At 42.2% G+C, this 18,600-nt stretch overlaps 1 protein-coding gene across 1 annotated transcript in view; it reads left to right on the plus strand.

Moving 5' to 3' along the window:
• dlg4a (discs, large homolog 4a) overlaps nt 1–18,088 on the plus strand; it is a gene marked incomplete at its 5' end in the record, with an annotated part of 196,190 nt that extends 178,102 nt beyond the window's left edge. The window contains 9 exons of the mRNA XM_080435830.1: nt 5,466–5,642; nt 6,764–6,806; nt 6,903–6,933; nt 9,693–9,740; nt 11,485–11,586; nt 12,127–12,299; nt 16,211–16,320; nt 16,571–16,662; nt 17,960–18,088. Coding sequence (XP_080291956.1) covers nt 5,466–5,642; nt 6,764–6,806; nt 6,903–6,933; nt 9,693–9,740; nt 11,485–11,586; nt 12,127–12,299; nt 16,211–16,320; nt 16,571–16,662; nt 17,960–18,066 — 883 coding nt within the window. The 3' untranslated portion in view covers nt 18,067–18,088. The remainder of the gene's footprint in view (nt 1–5,465; nt 5,643–6,763; nt 6,807–6,902; nt 6,934–9,692; nt 9,741–11,484; nt 11,587–12,126; nt 12,300–16,210; nt 16,321–16,570; nt 16,663–17,959) is intronic.
• Between the last annotated feature and the right edge of the window lie 512 nt (nt 18,089–18,600).

Raw genomic sequence — 18,600 nt, forward strand, 5'->3', positions numbered from 1 at the left:
TATACATTCCCTCCAATGATTCGGTCGGCGTTAGCTTGCCACCATTGATGTGGGAAAAGTGGGGACGCTGGCGTCGACTGTTTGCCGCTCCACCTCCCAATGCCCCCCCCCCCCCCCGTATGAATGAATGAACCATTGTAAAGCGCTTTGAGCACTTGGAAAAGCGCTATAAAAATTCAATTCATTATTATTATTATTATTTTATTATCCGTCCGTCCGTCTGCTGCTGTCGCTGAATGTTCGCCCCCAGAATAGGGACTCTATGGATGGTAAACCACACAAATACTCCAGCTGACTTGCCAACACTAAAGGACTGTGGATGTACAGTTACAGTATGAGGTGTAAACTCTTAAGTTAAGTGTCTACTTTTACTTTATAAAATGGGGTTTTAGCCACGCAGCTCCACATCATGCCTAAAAGCCCTCAACTTATCTAAAATGATTGTGAAGCCTCTCGGGCGTATGGCTTCAGTATTCAGTACATGTAGGCTATACGGGAAGGTGTTAATATAAAAAAAGCCTTTCTGCTCAGTCGATATTTGCTGCATAAACAAAAGAATGCTCTCAGACTATATAACGGCAATAATGCATGCACAGCAAAAATCCTGAGTGTTAATTTAAACTGTGAGAATGTAACAGTTGACCCGTAATAGGCTCATAGAGTTGAATGAACAGTCAGGTATAATACAGCAACACAACTCTCACAGTAGCTCAAATAGCGCCGCAATTATTATAGGCCTACCTTTGTGCACGGCACAACAAAGAAAACTGAACCACCTCTGGACATGCAAGTGTGAACAGTCTTGTTGAGTGGTTTTTAACCAGTGTGCTGAGCAGTGTTGATTTTGACAACACATTTTGGTTTAGTTTTTGTCATATTTTAGTCACCTGAAATGTTTTAGTTTGTGTCTAGTTTTAGTCGACTAAATATCATAAGGTTATAGTCGACTAAATCTACAGTTGATTCAACTGTAGATGTATTTTGGCGGTGCCTTGATGGCGTCGTAATGGCTGATTTTACACTTGGTTGCATGCTGAAAATAGCAGATCTACAAGCTCACAACATCTGCTATTTTCAGAGCGTAACACCCGAGCGCAACCAAACATAAAGTGACTTGTCTTTTAGTTCTACTGGATCTCTTCTCCACTAGTCCCTACCTATCATTTTTGTCTAGTTTTCATTTGTTGACAAAATTGTCAATATATTTAGTCTTAGTTTTAGTCATTGTGGCTTCGTTTTTATTTAGTTTTTATTTAGTTTTCGTCAGTGAAAAAAGAGTCAATGTACATTTTTCGTCATAGTTCAACACTGGTGCTGAGTGAGCCAATTCCAGGTGTGTCTTGGGATTTTGTGACAACCACACATTATTTGGATAAAAGAAAGCAGGTGCGCTTCCTCTGGACGCTTTCGTAAGCAGTGGGTGCTGCAGCCACATGAAGACTAATTGAAGAAAGTAACCATCCTAAGGTGGACAAATGGGCGGATGAATCTGCTCTGAGGAAGGCTGGTGCCGAAACGTGTTAGCCTTAACTAAAGAGACTGCATGCCTTTGTCTTGCATCCCTTATTTTGGAGTGCCGCCATTTTTCCACCTCAGTGTGGCTCCTTTCTTCAACCACGCATTATTGCAATATCTATACAACTATACAAAATGTTATGAATATTTTTTTATTTAATATATCCACACTCAGTTCTCAATTCAGAGGCAAATATATATATTTGAACCACTTTCGATGTAAGTATGTTAGTTCTTATAGGTGAAGAACTTATAAAGATCAGTTTTTCCATTTGGTCAAATTTGGTGTAGACCATCACTATTATAATTTTTTCCTTACATTTTTATTCCACGATTTTGCAACCCCTTTTTTTTCACCCAGTGCCAATTGTCTAAGTAATCCTGGGCGCTACACTCCCTCTGCCAGCCTGGGGAGAGCCCAGAGCCGAGCTAATGCTCACTACACTATTAAATACTCACAAGCAGCCAGTCTGTCTAGTGCAGCTTCACCACTGTCGTTCACAAACTGCACACACACATACGTAGTAACGTGCTATACTAAAGATTTGACACGGAGGCTGAGCTATTTTGGGTTAACCGGGCGAACCGGCGTGAAGCGTGCAGTCAACGTCGTGGCAGGTTAAAACATGGAGATAAGAGGTTTCTGCCCAACAGCAACGATATTATCAGTGGGTTTGTGCTGCAGGTGGATTCAATCGGGACAAATCAAAGGATGGCTTTTCATTACCTGGAGGAGCAGAGAGCACTGTGTGCTCAGCCAAACGTTCACAGTCATGGAACCAAAAGCCTGGAAAATTATAATCATTTCTACCCAGAGCAAACGGATGTCTTTATGTGGAGGAGGTGCAGAGTCGTCAAATAAGAGATCTACAGGCTTATAGCACCTCAAACAGATGAGCAGCCAGAATGTACCTTAAATTACCTTGAGAGGAACTTATACTTGTACTTACTTAACCCATTCAATCCAGGGACGCATCTGTGTCATTTTAGATTTTTTTTGGCTATTAAAAAATAGCAGATCTACAAGCTGTATGAGCTGGTAGATCTGTTTTTTTTTTTTTTTAATCTTGAACATTTTAGGAAATCTTTGAATATATTTATTTTTTAAAGCAAACATTTTAACTCAAATCTTTGCTTCTGGGAGGTCCTTGGAACAAAACATTTTGAGATTGGGGTCCGCGGCCTAATACATATCTAAAAATGTTTTCTAAATCCTAACAGTATGTTGCTATAATATCAGTGGTGCTCCAACTTTTCCATGTCAAGGACCACCCAAAATGATATGTATTTGCACTTGGTGTCGCGCTATGAGCTTGTATATCTGCTATCTTTGAATAGCCAAAGAAATCTTAAAATGACACAGATGTGTTCCCACTCTTAATGGGTTAATACATCTGGCGCTAAGTATTTCTCAGTGTAAAACCCAGTTCATAAACCCAATTCATAAACTAGTCAAATAAACTACATGGAGAGATGTGTGCAGATTCTGCAGAATAACTGTTGAACAACCTAATCTCACAGACTTTGTAGAGCTAGACCTAATCTCTCAAGACATCTGTCAGGTATAGTTTTGCCCCAGAAGCAAAAAACAACCATAATGGGTTCCCAGATTGCCTAGACCAGTGGTTCAAAATCCTTTATTTAGCTCAGGACCCCAAAAGAGAAATTTGATGTCTCCCCACGGGCCCAAACTAGTGAAAATAGCAGATCTACAAGCTCACTGTTGTGAGCTTGTAGATCTGCTATTTATGTATAACATTTCTATGTATTTAAAATTTCTGAACAATTGTGCGATAATTTGTTTTATGTAAAATAGTAAAAAAGTAAAAAAGTTGTATGTGAAAGTAGCCAAGCTACAAGCTCATAGAGCTGGTATATATTTATCATAGAGCTGGTATATATTTTCTCTGAACGTTTGCCGTTTTTTGCCGAATACTAGCCTTATTTTTTCCTCTGAACGTTTGCCTATTTTTGCCAAATGTTCACCTAGATTATCACAGGCATAGCATATAGGGGACACTTGTAACCTTTCGTCACTAGACTTTCCACCTCGGAGGAAAGCCTGGTATTCGTTCTAAAACTAGCCGTGTGATCCGGTTTAGAAAAAAGGAAAACAAATATTGTGGTTCCGGTGGTTGGTTCCAGTTGGCGTCACATTGTTTTTGTTCCCCACATAATGCGAATCAATTAGTTTAGTCTCGCTATAGCCATGCCACGAGTTAGAATAAAAGGTGGACATACCAAACCATTATCATACCAAAAGAAACTAAACGATTATACCAAACTAAACAAGTTTTAAACTAGGGGAATCATTTTGGAGATGCACAGCGCCGGTGGTTCACTGGTTCCGGCCGCCTGATGACGTAATGATGACGGAAAGTTATTTATGCTCCGACCGGTTCAGAACCCCTAAAATGGTATTGATCCCAGGCTAGGGTTTTTGTGGTTAAAAGTGGTTCATGATGTCCAGCGATGAGCCAAACCCGACCTGACAGCAGTATAACAGTCTGTCTATAGTTGACCATTCAGTAAAGCCCTTTATGAATAAGGAGCCGATATGGAGACCATCATGGCTTCAATATATTCTCAGTGCGTCATCAGATACATGCATTTAACCATTGTCACATGTGGATTAGAATGCATAAAATACATTAAAATATAATTTTCCAGCTTGAAGGGATTCAGACCAAAGTGAAACAGACAAGCATAATAACATAGCATTATCGTCGCTGTTGGGTGGAAACCTCATATGTCCAAAACTGTTACTTTTCAGGATTCAAATTCAAAAATAGCAAAAGTAACAGATCTACAAGCTCAAAACACGGCGCGGTTTCGAGCTTGTAGATCTGCTACTTTTGGTGCTTTTGTGTGACGCTGTTAGTAAGATCAAGTAAAGTGTTCATTTACGGAAAAACATAAAAAAGTTACAATATGGATATAAGAGGTTTCTGCCCGACAGCAACGATATTACAAAGCACGTTTTGTGTGATTTTGGACGGGCGCGCTGCACACCCTCACTATGCGGCGGTTGACCAGCGGTTGACCAGTGGTGGAGCCCTACAAATAATGGTCCTGCTGTTTGACCTCAAAACTGAACCGCTGAAGCTGATTTGCCAAAACAACACAACCTCTACTGCTCCTCTCCTCCCACATCATCATCATCATCATCATCATCATCATGGAGGCACGGCACGCCGAGTCCCAGAAATACCAGACGCTGAGACGGAGAAAAGAAAACACGCCACTTCACCTTCCAGAGAGAAATTGTCAATTCTCCCGTTCGTTCACGCCAATCAACCTGACCCCGAAATAGCACTCGCTCTCTGTCCTGTTACTGCAAGATTTCATTTTAGGATCTGCTTTGCCTTCGACAGTCTCTCTCTCTCTCTCTCCCTCTTTCTCTCTCTCTCTCCCTCTCTCTCTCCCTCTTTCTCTCTCTCTCTCTCTCTCCCTCTCTCTCTCTCTCTCTCTCTCTCACGCTCTCTCTCTTTCCCTCCCAGTCTCTCTCTCTGTCCGTATCTCTCGACTCTCTCTGTCTGTCTGTCTCTGTCTGTCTGTCTCTCTCTGTCTCTCTCTCCCTGTGTGTGTGTGTGTGTGTGTGTGTGTGTGTGTGTGTGTGTGTGTGTGTGTGTGTGTGTGTGTGTGTGTGTGTGTGTGTGTGTGTGTGTGTGTGTGTGTGTGTGTGTGTGTGTGTGTGTGTGTGTCTCTCTCTCTCTCTCTCCTCTCTCTGTCTCTCTTTCTCTGTCATGCTTTCCCTCTCTGTCTCTCTCAGTCTCTCTCTCTCTTTCTCTCTCTCTCTCTCTGTCTCTCTCTCTTTGTCTCTCTCTCTTTGTCTCTCTCCCTATCTCGTCTCTGGGTCATGTCAGTACATAACAGAACACAATGCCTGTACATAGTAGTAACAGTAGAGGTGTTATTGACCAGGCTCATGTCTCCTCTCACCCACGCAGGGCTCTGTTTGACTATGACAAGACGGCAGACTGTGGCTTCCTCAGCCAGGCCGTGGGCTTCAGGTTCGGGGACGTGTTGCACATCCTGGACTGCGGGGACGAGGAGTGGTGGCAGGCGCGGCGGGTCAGCCCCCAGAACGAGGCAGAGGAGATGGGCTTCATCCCCAGCAAGCACAGGTATACTCTACTGTCTACTCTACAATGGGCCTACTGGTCTACAAGATACACTACACCACAAAGGCACCCATGTACCTTGTCACACTACTTCAAAAACGTCAATCGGGTGCTCGGGTGGCGCAGTGGTAAAGTCCCTGCCCACCACCACAGAGGTTGTGAGGTTGTGGGTTAAGATCCACTGTGGTGCATCCGGCTTTGTCGAGCGTCTACACGAACACAATTGGCCCGTGTTCGGGGGAGGGAAGCCGCACGGGGAGGGTGATAATGGTCATTGCACGTTTTCCTACGCGCTGGGGCTGCACTTGTCAGCGGGGAGTGTTGGGCGGGAGGAGTAGGACGAAGGCTCTACGTCCTCCCGGTGGGGGCTCCTCACTGGCAGGTGAAACAGTAGGATATGATAGCAGTGACAACACAGAAATGTGTGTGGGGAGGAATTAATTGGCTATGCCACAAAAAATTGGAAAGCCCTATCAACAGTCGTAAAGGAGTGTAAATCCCTACTCTCCTCCAAAACCGCTCTAAAAGAGCACTTACAGGTGACTGCAATTCTTAACTGGCCCCTGTAAAAGTCAAAGCCTAGCCCCATCATCCTGTATCCTGTATGAGTTCTCTCTCTTGATTGGATCAAATCGGTATCCCAACCTGAGTATGTATTTTCTGTTAACTAAAGAGCTGGAGAGTTGGGGAGAGACTCCTGTTACTGAACAAACACTCTATAGCTTCCTGCTTCACAGTTTCATCATGAGGTCTAGTCTTGTTGATTGCATACTGTATAAAACACAGACCACACCAATGATTTGTTATCTGCCTATAAAGAGCAATGATGGAACAAAAAACGGGTGTCTTTTACTGCGTTTGGGGCGCTTCAGTAATGTTATAGGAGCTTGTTTTTGGCCACTGATCAGGTGCAGGCAGCACAAACAGAACATCAGCATAAAGATAATGATGGAGTCGTTTTGCTCCCGCTGTTTTATTGCACAGATCGATCTGGGTGCCATAAACAGTCTGGAGTGCAGTGCGCGGGGACTCTCATTATATTTACACCTTGCCATCATCGCCGTTATATCTCTCCTTGTCTGAGGCTTTAATGCATCTTTTTACTTTATGTGTGATGTCTTCAGGGTAGAGAGGAAAGAGTGGTCTCGCTGCAACACCAAAGAGAGGGTAAGTATCCCTCCCATTAGAATCGTTTGGAAGCTGAACGTTCTCGTCACTCTTGTCTCAGTCTAATATAAGTCTCTGGGTTCTTCTGTGTTGCAGGACCATAATCGGGACAGTTTGGGCTCTCAAGGTGAGTTGGCAGTTTGTCTGAAAGTCCAGCTGTAGGCATGCAGTTCAAATGATCACTGGTAAAGTATCCATTTATAACTCAGAGAGTGTACAAAGGCAACCAAAGGCAACATGTGGTGGCATTTGTACACTCTTTGATTGCATTTGTACACACTTAAAAATCGTTGCGCGTATACACTCTCAATCACAACAAATGCAACACATTTGTACACTCTCAGAGTTAAAGGATCTACACAATGAATTAAAAAAAATATATATATATTTAATATCGTATTGTTTATGTCCCTCAAACGTTCTTCAAAAGGTTTGAGCCTAAATCAAGCCTCAGATATACTCATTCCAACTAACTTCTCTCTGGCTTATAAAGCACTTTCACCTGCAATACCACATTGTCCTGTTTGGCACGGGGCGCTATTGAGCCAGTTTGTATGCATGTTATCTCCTGGTTCTGTGTGGAAAAAGTAAAAACTGAAAAAACGGGAGGGATTGTACCGAACGTGACGTCACGTTCCTGTGAAAATCAGTTTGGTCTGTTTTGAGACCAATTTACAGAAAACCCCAGATATGCTGTGAAAGCCTGAGTGAAACTGGGGCATTTTTGGGGAAAGAAGAGATCCCCAAAAATAGGGATAGGGGATAGAAGGGAGACCAAAAACACACAAAAAAGAAGGAAAAGTTCAAATTCATGGTGTAGTCCCTTTAAATGAACACTCGGGACACTTTGGTTTTCCTTGCTGAAAAGTGAGGTAATGAGTGGACCATAGACCAACTACTACTTTAATCACTTAATCTCTCACTCATTCACTATACTCCCTACTGCCTATATAGGCAGTTCTATGTAGGAGACTATATAGTGAACTCATCTGTGGGAGAAAAAAAAAGAGGGAAAAAAAGAAAGAAAACCACTTGGGACACTGCCCTGGTCACAAGTAAAATCGACATCAACATTTTTCTTTCAGCGCAGTGCATGATGGTATGTAGGATTTGAGACAGTGACCAGCGGTTGTGCCATGCTTTTCATGTCCACTATATAGGATATAATAATGGATCACAATACAGTTAGACACTATTACAAAAAGGAGTATGTCACCTTTAAAGGAGTATTTTACCAAAAAAATGACTTATTTCCTATCAATTACACACCCCATGAAGCATTGAATTCATGGAGATTTTTTTAGTTTTTATCGCATTTCTAAACCAATAATTTGATGACCGGCGGTCTCTCCGATAGGAGACTTAAAAGACCTGCATTTGAGTCTCCTACCGGATACATTAGCATCTTTCCGCCAGTTATCAAATTATTGGCTTAGGAATGCGACAAAAACTAAAAAATATCCATGAGTTCAATGCTTCATGGGGTATGTCATTGATAGAAAACAAGTCGTATTTTGGGTGAACTTCTTCTTTAAGTCCTCTGTAAAGAGTTGGCTCAGCAGCACTATAGAAGCTGTTGTAGTAGACAATGTGGTTCCTGAGATGTGTTTTTTTTAGTGAAAAACCTATTTTTTAAAAAGATATATGCATTCTTTTGTTAGGACTTTTGTATGGATATTGTAGATGGTATATTGTAATAATGTATGTACACTACACTCAGAGACTTCTTCATATGATATGTGCCCAGGGACACATTATCACATCATGAGCTCCATACATGTCATGCACTCACCAGCACCACACTACATCATGACCTCATACACACCTCATCATACTAGGACCACAATGGAAACAAGCTGGAAGCTTTTTGGGGTTATCCTTTTGATTATAGTGGGTCATATGTATGATACATGTGACATATGTTTTTATTTAATCATCAATATATAAGATATCAATCAATCAAACAAACACTATATAGCAGTGGCGTGTTCTACCGTGTTACGCTATAGTATGACATGCAGAATTGTTTTGAAACAAAGCGTAGCCCTCTACTAACCATCAGTGGTGTAAAGTAACTAAGTACATTCACTCAAGTACAGTACTGTACTTAAGTAACATTTTGAGGTATTTTTTACTGGAGTATTTCCAATTTGCAGTACTTTAACTTCTACTCCACTACATCTTAGGGGACACATTTTGTACTTTTTACTCCACTACAATTATTTGAAAACTTTAGGTACTAGTTACTATGTAGATTTGGATAATTAGTACAAAACACACTATCTACTTCAGCCCCATATATATTTCGGCCATTTGAAAATAGCCGATCTGCAAGCTCACAATGAGCTTGTAGATCTGCTATTTTCAAATTAGTTTTTTATACATTTTGAACTTCTGAAATGGGACATTCTGCACAATGAGCACTTTTACTTTTGGTACTTTAAGTATATTTTTATACCAATACTTTTGTACTTTTACATTTTGAATTCCAGACTCTTACTTGCAACAGAGTAGGCTATTTCTGCATTTCAGCTTATTGATACTTTTTACTTAAGTAAAACATGGGAGTACTTTTACCACCACTAAACATTTCATCCAATGACCAGCACGTACGTGCATGTCGTGCAGGGAATGATTATCGTATGCCCTCCGAAAGAACCCAGAACACACCACTGCTATATAGTGAGTGTATATATAGGGAGTGATTTGGGACACAGCCATATAGACTGCTCTCTGCACCAGCTAGAAGCTTCTGCAGTCACTAACAATGAACAGTAAGACGACCATGTCAGTAACGGTGAGTATAGCGAGGCAAAGCCTGCAGTTGAAAGTCGTTTTGATGACACTAATAAAGAACGATGTGTTTTTTTATGTGCTTGTCCTCAGGGAGAGATGACACCGCTCACAGCTACGAGACCGTCACACAAGTGGAAGGTTAGGAGAAAAAATAATCACATTCTTTTCTTAAGATATTTATCTCACGGATTTCATATCGTCTCTGTCTGGTGGAAACCTCATATGTCCAAAACTGTTACATTTCAGGATTCGAATTCAAAAGCATCAAAAGTCTACAAGCTCTACAAGTCTACAAGCTCTACAAGTCTACAAGCTTGAAACGCGCCGCTTCGCGTCGCGTTTCAAGCTTGCAGATCTGTTACTTTTGATGCTTTTTGTGTGACGCTGTACAGGGATGGATTAACCCCCGCACAGGTCCCTGGGCCGGCAATTGTTTAGGGCCCCCCCTACAAAAACATTTTTGGGGATTTTTTTGGGGGGATATTTTGTTTGTTTTCTCTTTTTTTTGTTGCAAAAACGTTTATTTATTTTTGTGGGGGGGGGGGGGGCTAGTGAAAGTTACAGGTATGGTGAGTATGATATGAAATCCTTAATCATATTCCATCATATATGGGAGGGCCTCAAATCCAGCGAGAATCACTGATGTAAATACAGAGGAGGGGCCCACACATTTGATATTGATTAAGCTATACATTTCATTTTAGTAAATTGTCGATGGCCGTGCATGCGGCCCAGTTCCCCTGAAGGGCCCCTGAGAGCCAAGGGCCCCTGGGCCACGACCACGGCGGCCCAATGGCTAATACAGCCCTGACGCTGTAGTATCATCAAGTAGGCCGTTGATTTTCAAAAAAAAACACCAAAAGTTAGAATATGGAGATAAGAGGTTTCTGCCCGACAGCAAGGATATCAGGGATGGATTGAGGCGCTGAGGAGGCCCCTGGACACAGCAGCATCCATCCATGGAGACCCCCTCTCTCAGCTATACCACAAACCCTCCCTATTCAGGGCATTCTCACAAAAACAGAACTGTACAAAGACTTTTTACTGTTCCATTTTGAAGAAAATGCAAGTTAAAGTCAGCGCGTCAGCCCAGAGCTCATTATGTATTCATGTATAGTGTTCCATGTCTAAATATAGATCTGCTATAACAAGCCTCTCACCGCCAATCCAGAAAAATCCAACAAATAAATGTCTCAAGCTATAACCAAAATATGAAGGGATTTTTACTGTATTATAGCGAGACACTGAAAACATTCTCCAACTTTTGTCCGTTCAACTACTACTTTAAAAATGTTTTGTTGACGAATGCAACGGGTTCGTATTCAGGGCAACTGCTCTGACATGACAGGTGCCAAGTTAAACAACTCACCCCGAAAATGTGATTATGCATGTTTTGCCATACTGTATAACTATAAAAAGTACCCTGTCCATAGTTAGCCCCAAACTCCAGCAGATTCTTGTGTGTGTGGGCTGGGGCCCCTGGAGGGCTGAGGGCCCCTATAGCCTGACACTCAGCCTGAATTTACATTAAGGTTTCACTTCATTATCCAGGCTGAAAGTGCTCCCACTGCGGCTGCTTTTCTGAGATGGACGTTCGCCGGAGTAGAAGTAGAGGTAGTTCCTCCTCAGTGATTAGTTCATCTCTCTCCCCTAACCGAACTCAAGACAGTCACACAACTCACTGTGTCACCAGGGTTGCCATGTCCGCTTATTATAAGCGACTTTGGGCTTGTTTTTCTGTAAAGTCGCTTGTTAATATTGGTAGTTGCGGGTTGTGTTACAAAGTTACTCTTACAGAATCTCTCCCTCACTTATCTGAATTCTCTCTCTCTCTCTCTCTCTCTCTCTCTCTCTCTCTCTCTCTCTCTCTCTCTCTCTACAGTACATTATGCGAGGCCTATCATAATACTAGGTCCGGTGAAGGACAGGGTAAATGACGACCTGCTGTCTGAGTTCCCTGACAAGTTTGGATCTTGTGTCCCCCGTAAGTATTTTAACATCCAGATTGAATGAATGAAAGAAAAAAAAAATGATTCTCTGATGGCTCAATTGACTGAATGGTTGGTTGACTGAACGGTGTCGTGTCATTTGGATTCCAGCATGTCTTCCATTAAAGCATGTTTCACACCAAAAAAAGTCCATACAAGCTCAGTAGTGAGTTTGTAGATAGGCTATTTTCAGTTATTAGTAATTCCAAGATGAAAGAGTATTTTAAGTGGTCAAACTACCAATAGAATAAAAAATGTTTGAAGAGTGTTTGAATTGGTCCAATTAGCAACATAATGCATGTTACAGAAACAGATATTTCATAAAAGCACATTTCAAAGCCTCAATCTGCAATTTCTACGAACAGCAAGAACATGCAGTAGGTTCAGAACGACAATAATTATACATATTGTCCGTAGCACTAGAGTAGAGAGGAGTCCACTCCACTTCATGCTGTTTCACAGATTGCAGATTAAGACTTAGGATCTGACAAAACGTGTCAGACGTGAGATGTAATTGTGCATTGTGTTCCACGCAGACACCACGCGGCCTAAGAGGGAGTACGAGGTGGATGGGCGGGACTACCACTTCGTGTCGTCCAGGGAGCAGATGGAGAAGGACATCCAGAGCCACCGCTTCATCGAGGCGGGACAGTACAACAGCCACCTGTACGGCACCAGCGTCCAGAGTGTCCGCGAGGTCGCCGAGCAGGTATAGGGACTAATCTCTCAGCACCACTGCCTTAAAGGAGTAGTTCACCCAAAAAAATTAAACGTATTTTCTATCAATTACACACCCCATGAAACCTTGAATTTGTGGAGATTTTTCAGTTTTTGGCGCATTCCTAAGCCAATGATTTGATTACCGGCAGAGACTCCAAGAGTCTCCTTTGTGTCTCCTACCGGATATATAAGCATCTTTATCATTATCATCAAATTATTGCCTTAGAAATGAGCCAAAAACGAAAAAATATCCATGAATTCAATGCTTCATAGGGTGTGTAATGGATAGAAATAAGTCATTTTAACCCTTTAACTCATTCAATCCGCATCTATGTCATTTCAGATTTTAGCTAGAGCCATTATTTTATACTTTGGGCTATTCAGAAATAGCAGATCTACAAGCTCATAGCGCGGCACCGAGTGCATAACATCCGTCCTTTCCATTTACAGGGTCCGCGGATCATTCCAAAGTTGCGTTAGAGCGCCCCACGTGGGGAAAAAAAATAGAAATAAAAAATTCTCCTCCCGTAGATCTCCGGTTTTGGCACTCAATGTGTTAATAGTGGGATCACAGTTTGCATCTCTTTGTATAGGGCTGTTATGGTTTAGTGTTGGCGGTCATGACAGCCAGTTCCCATCTGATGTCGTGTGGGAGTTCAGAATGCTCCACACCGTACTGAATAACTGCTAGCTTGCATAACATCTTCAGATTAGGACTTAAATCTAAGATGTACAGGTCATTAGGTGTGAGGAATCCTCCAAAGAGGATGATGCGATCGCCCACCATACAACAACGAACAATCCAAGATATCCCACACGGGACTTTCCCTTTGGGCTCAACCTTCTTCCATGAGAAGGTCTGTGGATTGAATTTCCACAGATCATTGAAGCCCGACAAGTTTTTGATACCAAAGATGTACAGCTCTCCATTGTAGGCAAAGGCTGAATGACCACAGCGTCCACCTGGAAGAAGCTGTGCAGAAGGCATGCTCAGCCAGCAGTTGGTCTCTGTGTCAAACACTCTGAGGTTGTTGTGCTTCCCTTCGCCCCCAAATACAAACATCTTTGTCCCGATGATGGTGGTAGAGTGACATGATGAAGCAGGTGGTGCTTTGCCTCTGGTGTTAATTAAAGACCAGACCATTGTGGTGGTGTCCAGCTTGTAGATGTCATTAGTGCATGTCAGCCTGGGGAATCCTCCAAAGATATACATGACCTTCCTCAAGACACAGGCCGAGTGGTCGTCTCTCGGCTTCGGAACAGTACCAGCAATATTGGGCTTGGACCATCTGTGGTTGTCAACATCAAATGAATAAAGCACGTTACAGTAAGGTTTCCCCCCCCAGATGTAGACAATATCTTCTACCAGAACAGCTGTGTGGCCCCAGCGAATGCAGGGAACCTCAAGGTGATGTTCTCCTCTTCCATTTGTCCATGGGGGCAACTTCCTGCAGCGCAGAGACACAGTGTTGAATATGTGGACTTCAATCTGATCACCGTTCTCGTTACCGTATCCTCCAAATGAGTACACCTTGTGTCCGACACCCACAGCAGCGCAGGGGTAATGTCCTGCTTTCAGATGTATCGTCCAGTGAAACATTTCACACACCAGCACCACTTTGTGAATCAGCGCAACTAATGTACAGAAGAGGTTGTTAGAAGGCAGGGCAAGTTGTTGCTAAAAGTTTCTGAAGGGAGTTGTGTTGGAAAATAAAATAAAAACATTTAAAAGGACAATTATATTGGATGTGATGACGATGTTGTGATGTCATTCCTTGATGACATCATTATATGGAATAGCTAATGACGTTACTCAACCTGAATGGCCATTTTAGCAAAAACTATAAAGTAGCTGCACACAACAGTGTGACTGACACAGTATGTAAGGGGTGGGCGGTCCCCAGGTGAAACAATCGATAAATAGGGAATCTTCTCTTGGGGGTTTGTCGCCTTATCCCTTATCCCTAAACATTTTTGCATTTTTTTTACTATTTTGAAAAACATTTTTAAATAGTTCAAATAGCCGATCTACAAGCTCACAATGTGTCGATGTAGATCGGCTAGTTGAACTATTTTAAAATGTTTTTCAAAATAGTAAAATATGGCTAATAAGTTTAGGCATAAGGGGTAAGGCAAGATAGGGCCCAAAGAGCAAATGCCTGGATGAAACTCATTGTCTCCCCCACATAGTAGTCAAGCCCCTAGCAGGGACCCCCCCTGCGTCTATACTGTACATTTTATGGAAGGATGTTTGTTATTGCTTAAACATTTTACTTTATCATTTTGTGGGACATAATATGCTATATAGCTGTTAAAAAGTTACATAGTGCTGCTTTAACACAGAAGCCGTAAATGGATGGGCCGCGAAAAGTTGGTGTTTCTGGTAATATTATTCACCGCTCATTATGTGTGTCCATGGCAAAAAATAGAATATTGACCAAAATCCATCACAAGCTGGCATGCTGACCGCTGCTCCTGAAGCATTTGACATTTTAACTATTGATTTATCCAAGTGTTTATCTGTGCATTAACCTCTGAGAAGCTATTATAAGAGCGCAACAATGTGGATTGACTAGAGCGAGTCACATTTCAACTCGCTCTAGTAGTAGTGAATGGCTTGGTTCTATTATAGGTGCTTCGTGCCAGATCTGACCTGCATGGAAAGACCTGCTTTCAGTATCGGGGCCAGTGGTGGAAAAAGTACTCAAATGTTTTACTTAAGTAAAAGTATCAGTACTGCAATGTAGAAGTACTTTGTTACAAGTAAAAAAAGTCCGGAATTCAAAATTTACTTGAGTAAAAGTACAAAAGTATTGGTATCAAAATGTACCAAAAGTAAAAGTACTAAAGTACTTGAAAATAGCAGATCTACAAGCTCACAACGCGGCGCGATGCGACGCGTTGTGAGCTTGTAGATCGGCTATTTTCAAATAGCTTAGGTATAAAATAGGGCTAAAGTGGTTAATGTATGTTTTATAATGTAATGATTTATATCTGCAAAGTAACTAGTAACTAAAGTTTCAAATAATTGTAGTGGAGTAAAAGTACAATATTTGCCTCTGAGATGTAGTGGAGTAGAAGTAAAAGTATAGACAATTGGAAATACTCCGGTAAAGTAAAAGTACCTAAAAATTGTACTTAAGTACAGTACTTGAGTAAATGTACTTAGTTACTTTACACCACTGATCGGGGCACCAGGTTCTTGGAATCTCTTGCAACATGACCTTAACCCATTCTATGCGGGAACAACGCATCTCGGTCATTTTAGATGTCTTTGGATATTCAAAAATCACTGCATGTATCTTTTGCTGTATGTGAGTACTGTCACGTTGTGTACTTTCACATACTCAAGAGTATTACAGGGTATGCTATTCTATAGGTTAATATGAAGGGGGGGAAAAGCGCAATTTATCATAACAACTTTTATTAGAAGGATAAGGTCATGACTGGTAATAAATTAAGACCTCTATAAAGATAAAAACTATACTGTGACCATATGATAACATTAGTATTCATGACGTTCCTATAGAATATGAATATCATATTGTCGCTTGTTGGCTGGAAACCTTGTATGTCCAAAACTGTTCCTTTTCGGGATTCAAATTAAAAAATAGCAAAAATAGCAGATCTTCAAGCTCAAAAAATGCGTCGCTTCGTTGTGGATCTGCTATTTTTGATGATTTTGTGTGACGCTATAATATGCTGAAGTAGGGTATTAACAAAAAAAAAGCAAAAAGTTAGAATATTGAAATAAAAGGTTTCTGCTCGACAACAGCAATATAAATTATTAACCTCCTTCCTGGTCTTGTGTGTGTGTGTGTGTGTGTGTGTGTGTGTGTGTGTGTGTGTGTGTGTGTGCGCGTGTGCGTGTGCGTGTGCGTGTGCGTGTGTGAGCAGCAGGGTAAACACTGCATCCTGGATGTATCAGCCAACGCCGTGCGCAGACTGCAGGCCGCACAGCTCCACCCTATCGCCATATTTGTCCGGCCCAAGTCCCTGGAGAATGTCCTGTATGTATTCTATTCTATTACATTCATTACTGTACACATAATATCTGCAGTCTACCATTTGTCACACGCATGTGTAGGTTCAACTGGTTCAAACTGTGTGTGTGTGTGTGTGTGTGTGTGTGTGTGTGTGTGTGTGTGTGTGTGTGTGTGTGTGTGTGTGTGTGTGTGTGTGTGTGTGTGTGTGTGTGTGTGTGTGTGTGTGTGTGTGTGTGTGTGCGCGCGCGCGTGCGTGCGTGTGATATCGTTGCAGAGAAATCAACACTCGCTTAACAGAGGAGCAGGCCAGGAAAGGCATGGACAGAGCTCTGAAACTAGAACAAGACTTCCTAGAGTGCTTCTCAGGTAAAACACTTCTCTCTGGCCTCCACCAAAACCCCCAGGGGTCCTTGAGGTGGTTTTTAACCACTTAAACCCTGTTTAACATTTCGGTTGTTTGAAAATAGCTGTACTACAAGCTCACAACGCTTCGCATCGTGACACGTTGTGAGCTTGTAGATCAACTATTTTTTTCTCAAGAATTGTGAGAAATGTATAATAACCATTTTGACAACACAAATCTTATGGGGTCTGGCACAAAATCGTTTCATTTGGGGCTCCGCAGCCAAGTATATCAATTTGGAGGTCCTTGACATGAAAATGTTTGAGAACCACTACACGACACAACCTTTGACCGGGGGGGGGGGGGGGTTGCGGTCAAAGGTAAACAGGATGTTATCAACTTTACCCCACCGTTAATACACATCATTTGATAGGGATTCTTGTTGTGGGGGTATGGTGAAAACAATTAGGGTAATAGCTGAAAATGCAATTTCAAACTTTACATTATACATCACGTCTTACCCCCAAACTTTCTCTTTTCTCCCTGACTTTGAAATGTCATCCTCTGTTTTAGAAACCTTTTGCTGATTCACAATGATTAACTTCACAGTCGGCGGCGCTTTAATCGCTTAGGTTTGCTGAGTCACTCTTCGTTAGGTTGAATGCGTCAGAAAAGTTAATTTGAATGCAGAGGGATGGCTATTATACAACCTTGTATCGCTTATGTGTGCATAAACTCACCAGTGTTTTTGATTTGATCGTGAAAATGTTACAACAAATTGGAGAATAGATTTGTGCGTAATGGCACGCATGCATTGGTTTACAAAGGTGCAGAGTTCAGATCAACATCTCAGGACTTGGCAGACACACTTCAAACACACCTCAATCAATTCAATTTAATTCAAATGGGCTTTTATTGGCCTCTCCTAATATAATTTGTTGTTTGTTATTATTGTCATCTTGCTCTGTAAAGTTTGGAATTATTGTCATTTCTTGCTCTGTAAAGTTTGGAATTAACAACTCAAATTTCTTGAATTATTCTGCTCGTGTGTTTAGTATATTTGTCACATTTTAAGAGAACGTGCATCTCAGTGTGGTACAGTGAACACACACTCTGGAGGTAGCCAGGACTTCTTGTGTCGTCCTTTCTCTACAGCTAGACTGTGGTCACTCAGTCTGTATTTGGTCAGGATCTGCTATTTATCTTTGTCCGTAAAGAGATATATTCTCTCTCTCTCTCTCTCTCTCTCTCTCTCTCTCTCTCTCTCTCTCTCTCTCTCTCTCTCTCTTCCTCCCTCTCCCCCTCTATCTCTCCATCCAGCCGTGGTGGAAGGCGACAGCTTCGAGGAGGTCTACCACAAAGTGAAGACGGTGATCGAGGAACAATCGGGGCCTTATATCTGGATCCCCACCCGGGAGAGGCTGTGATGCTGCAACCACCACCCCCACCCAACCCAACCCACCCTACCTACCTACCTACCCCTCTCCCACGCCCTACTACGCCGACACAGCCACCACCCACCACCCATCACCTCCACCACCCCCCATGCCCACAGCCAGCCAGCCAGCCAGCCTGCCTTGTCTGTCAGCAGCGCTTTGACTTAAAACACAAGAGACAGACGAGACAAGAGAGGAGAGAGAGACATGTGCACCTCAACGGTGCACAGAGACATCAGAAGAGACATGGGGAGGATTGGTGAGGGGAGGAGGAGGAGGAGGGGGGGGGGGTCCAGTGAATTTCCGTCAACAAACGATACCAAAAGAAGAGAGAGAGACACCATGAGAGACAATGACGATGTGAGTCCACTCCCAGACGTGTAATTAGTTAATGAATAATTAACCACTTTTAAAGCGGGGTTTACGTTTTTGTTTTGATTTGTCTCTAAATGAGCCGTTCTAAAGTGCAACGGGTGCAACAACAACAAGTGCAACGAGCTCACAGCGCGTCGCGCGAAGCAACAC

Source organism: Gymnoscopelus braueri, assembly GCF_963280865.1.
Source record: "Gymnoscopelus braueri genome assembly, chromosome: 8".
Taxonomy (NCBI): Eukaryota; Metazoa; Chordata; class Actinopteri; order Myctophiformes; family Myctophidae; genus Gymnoscopelus; species Gymnoscopelus braueri.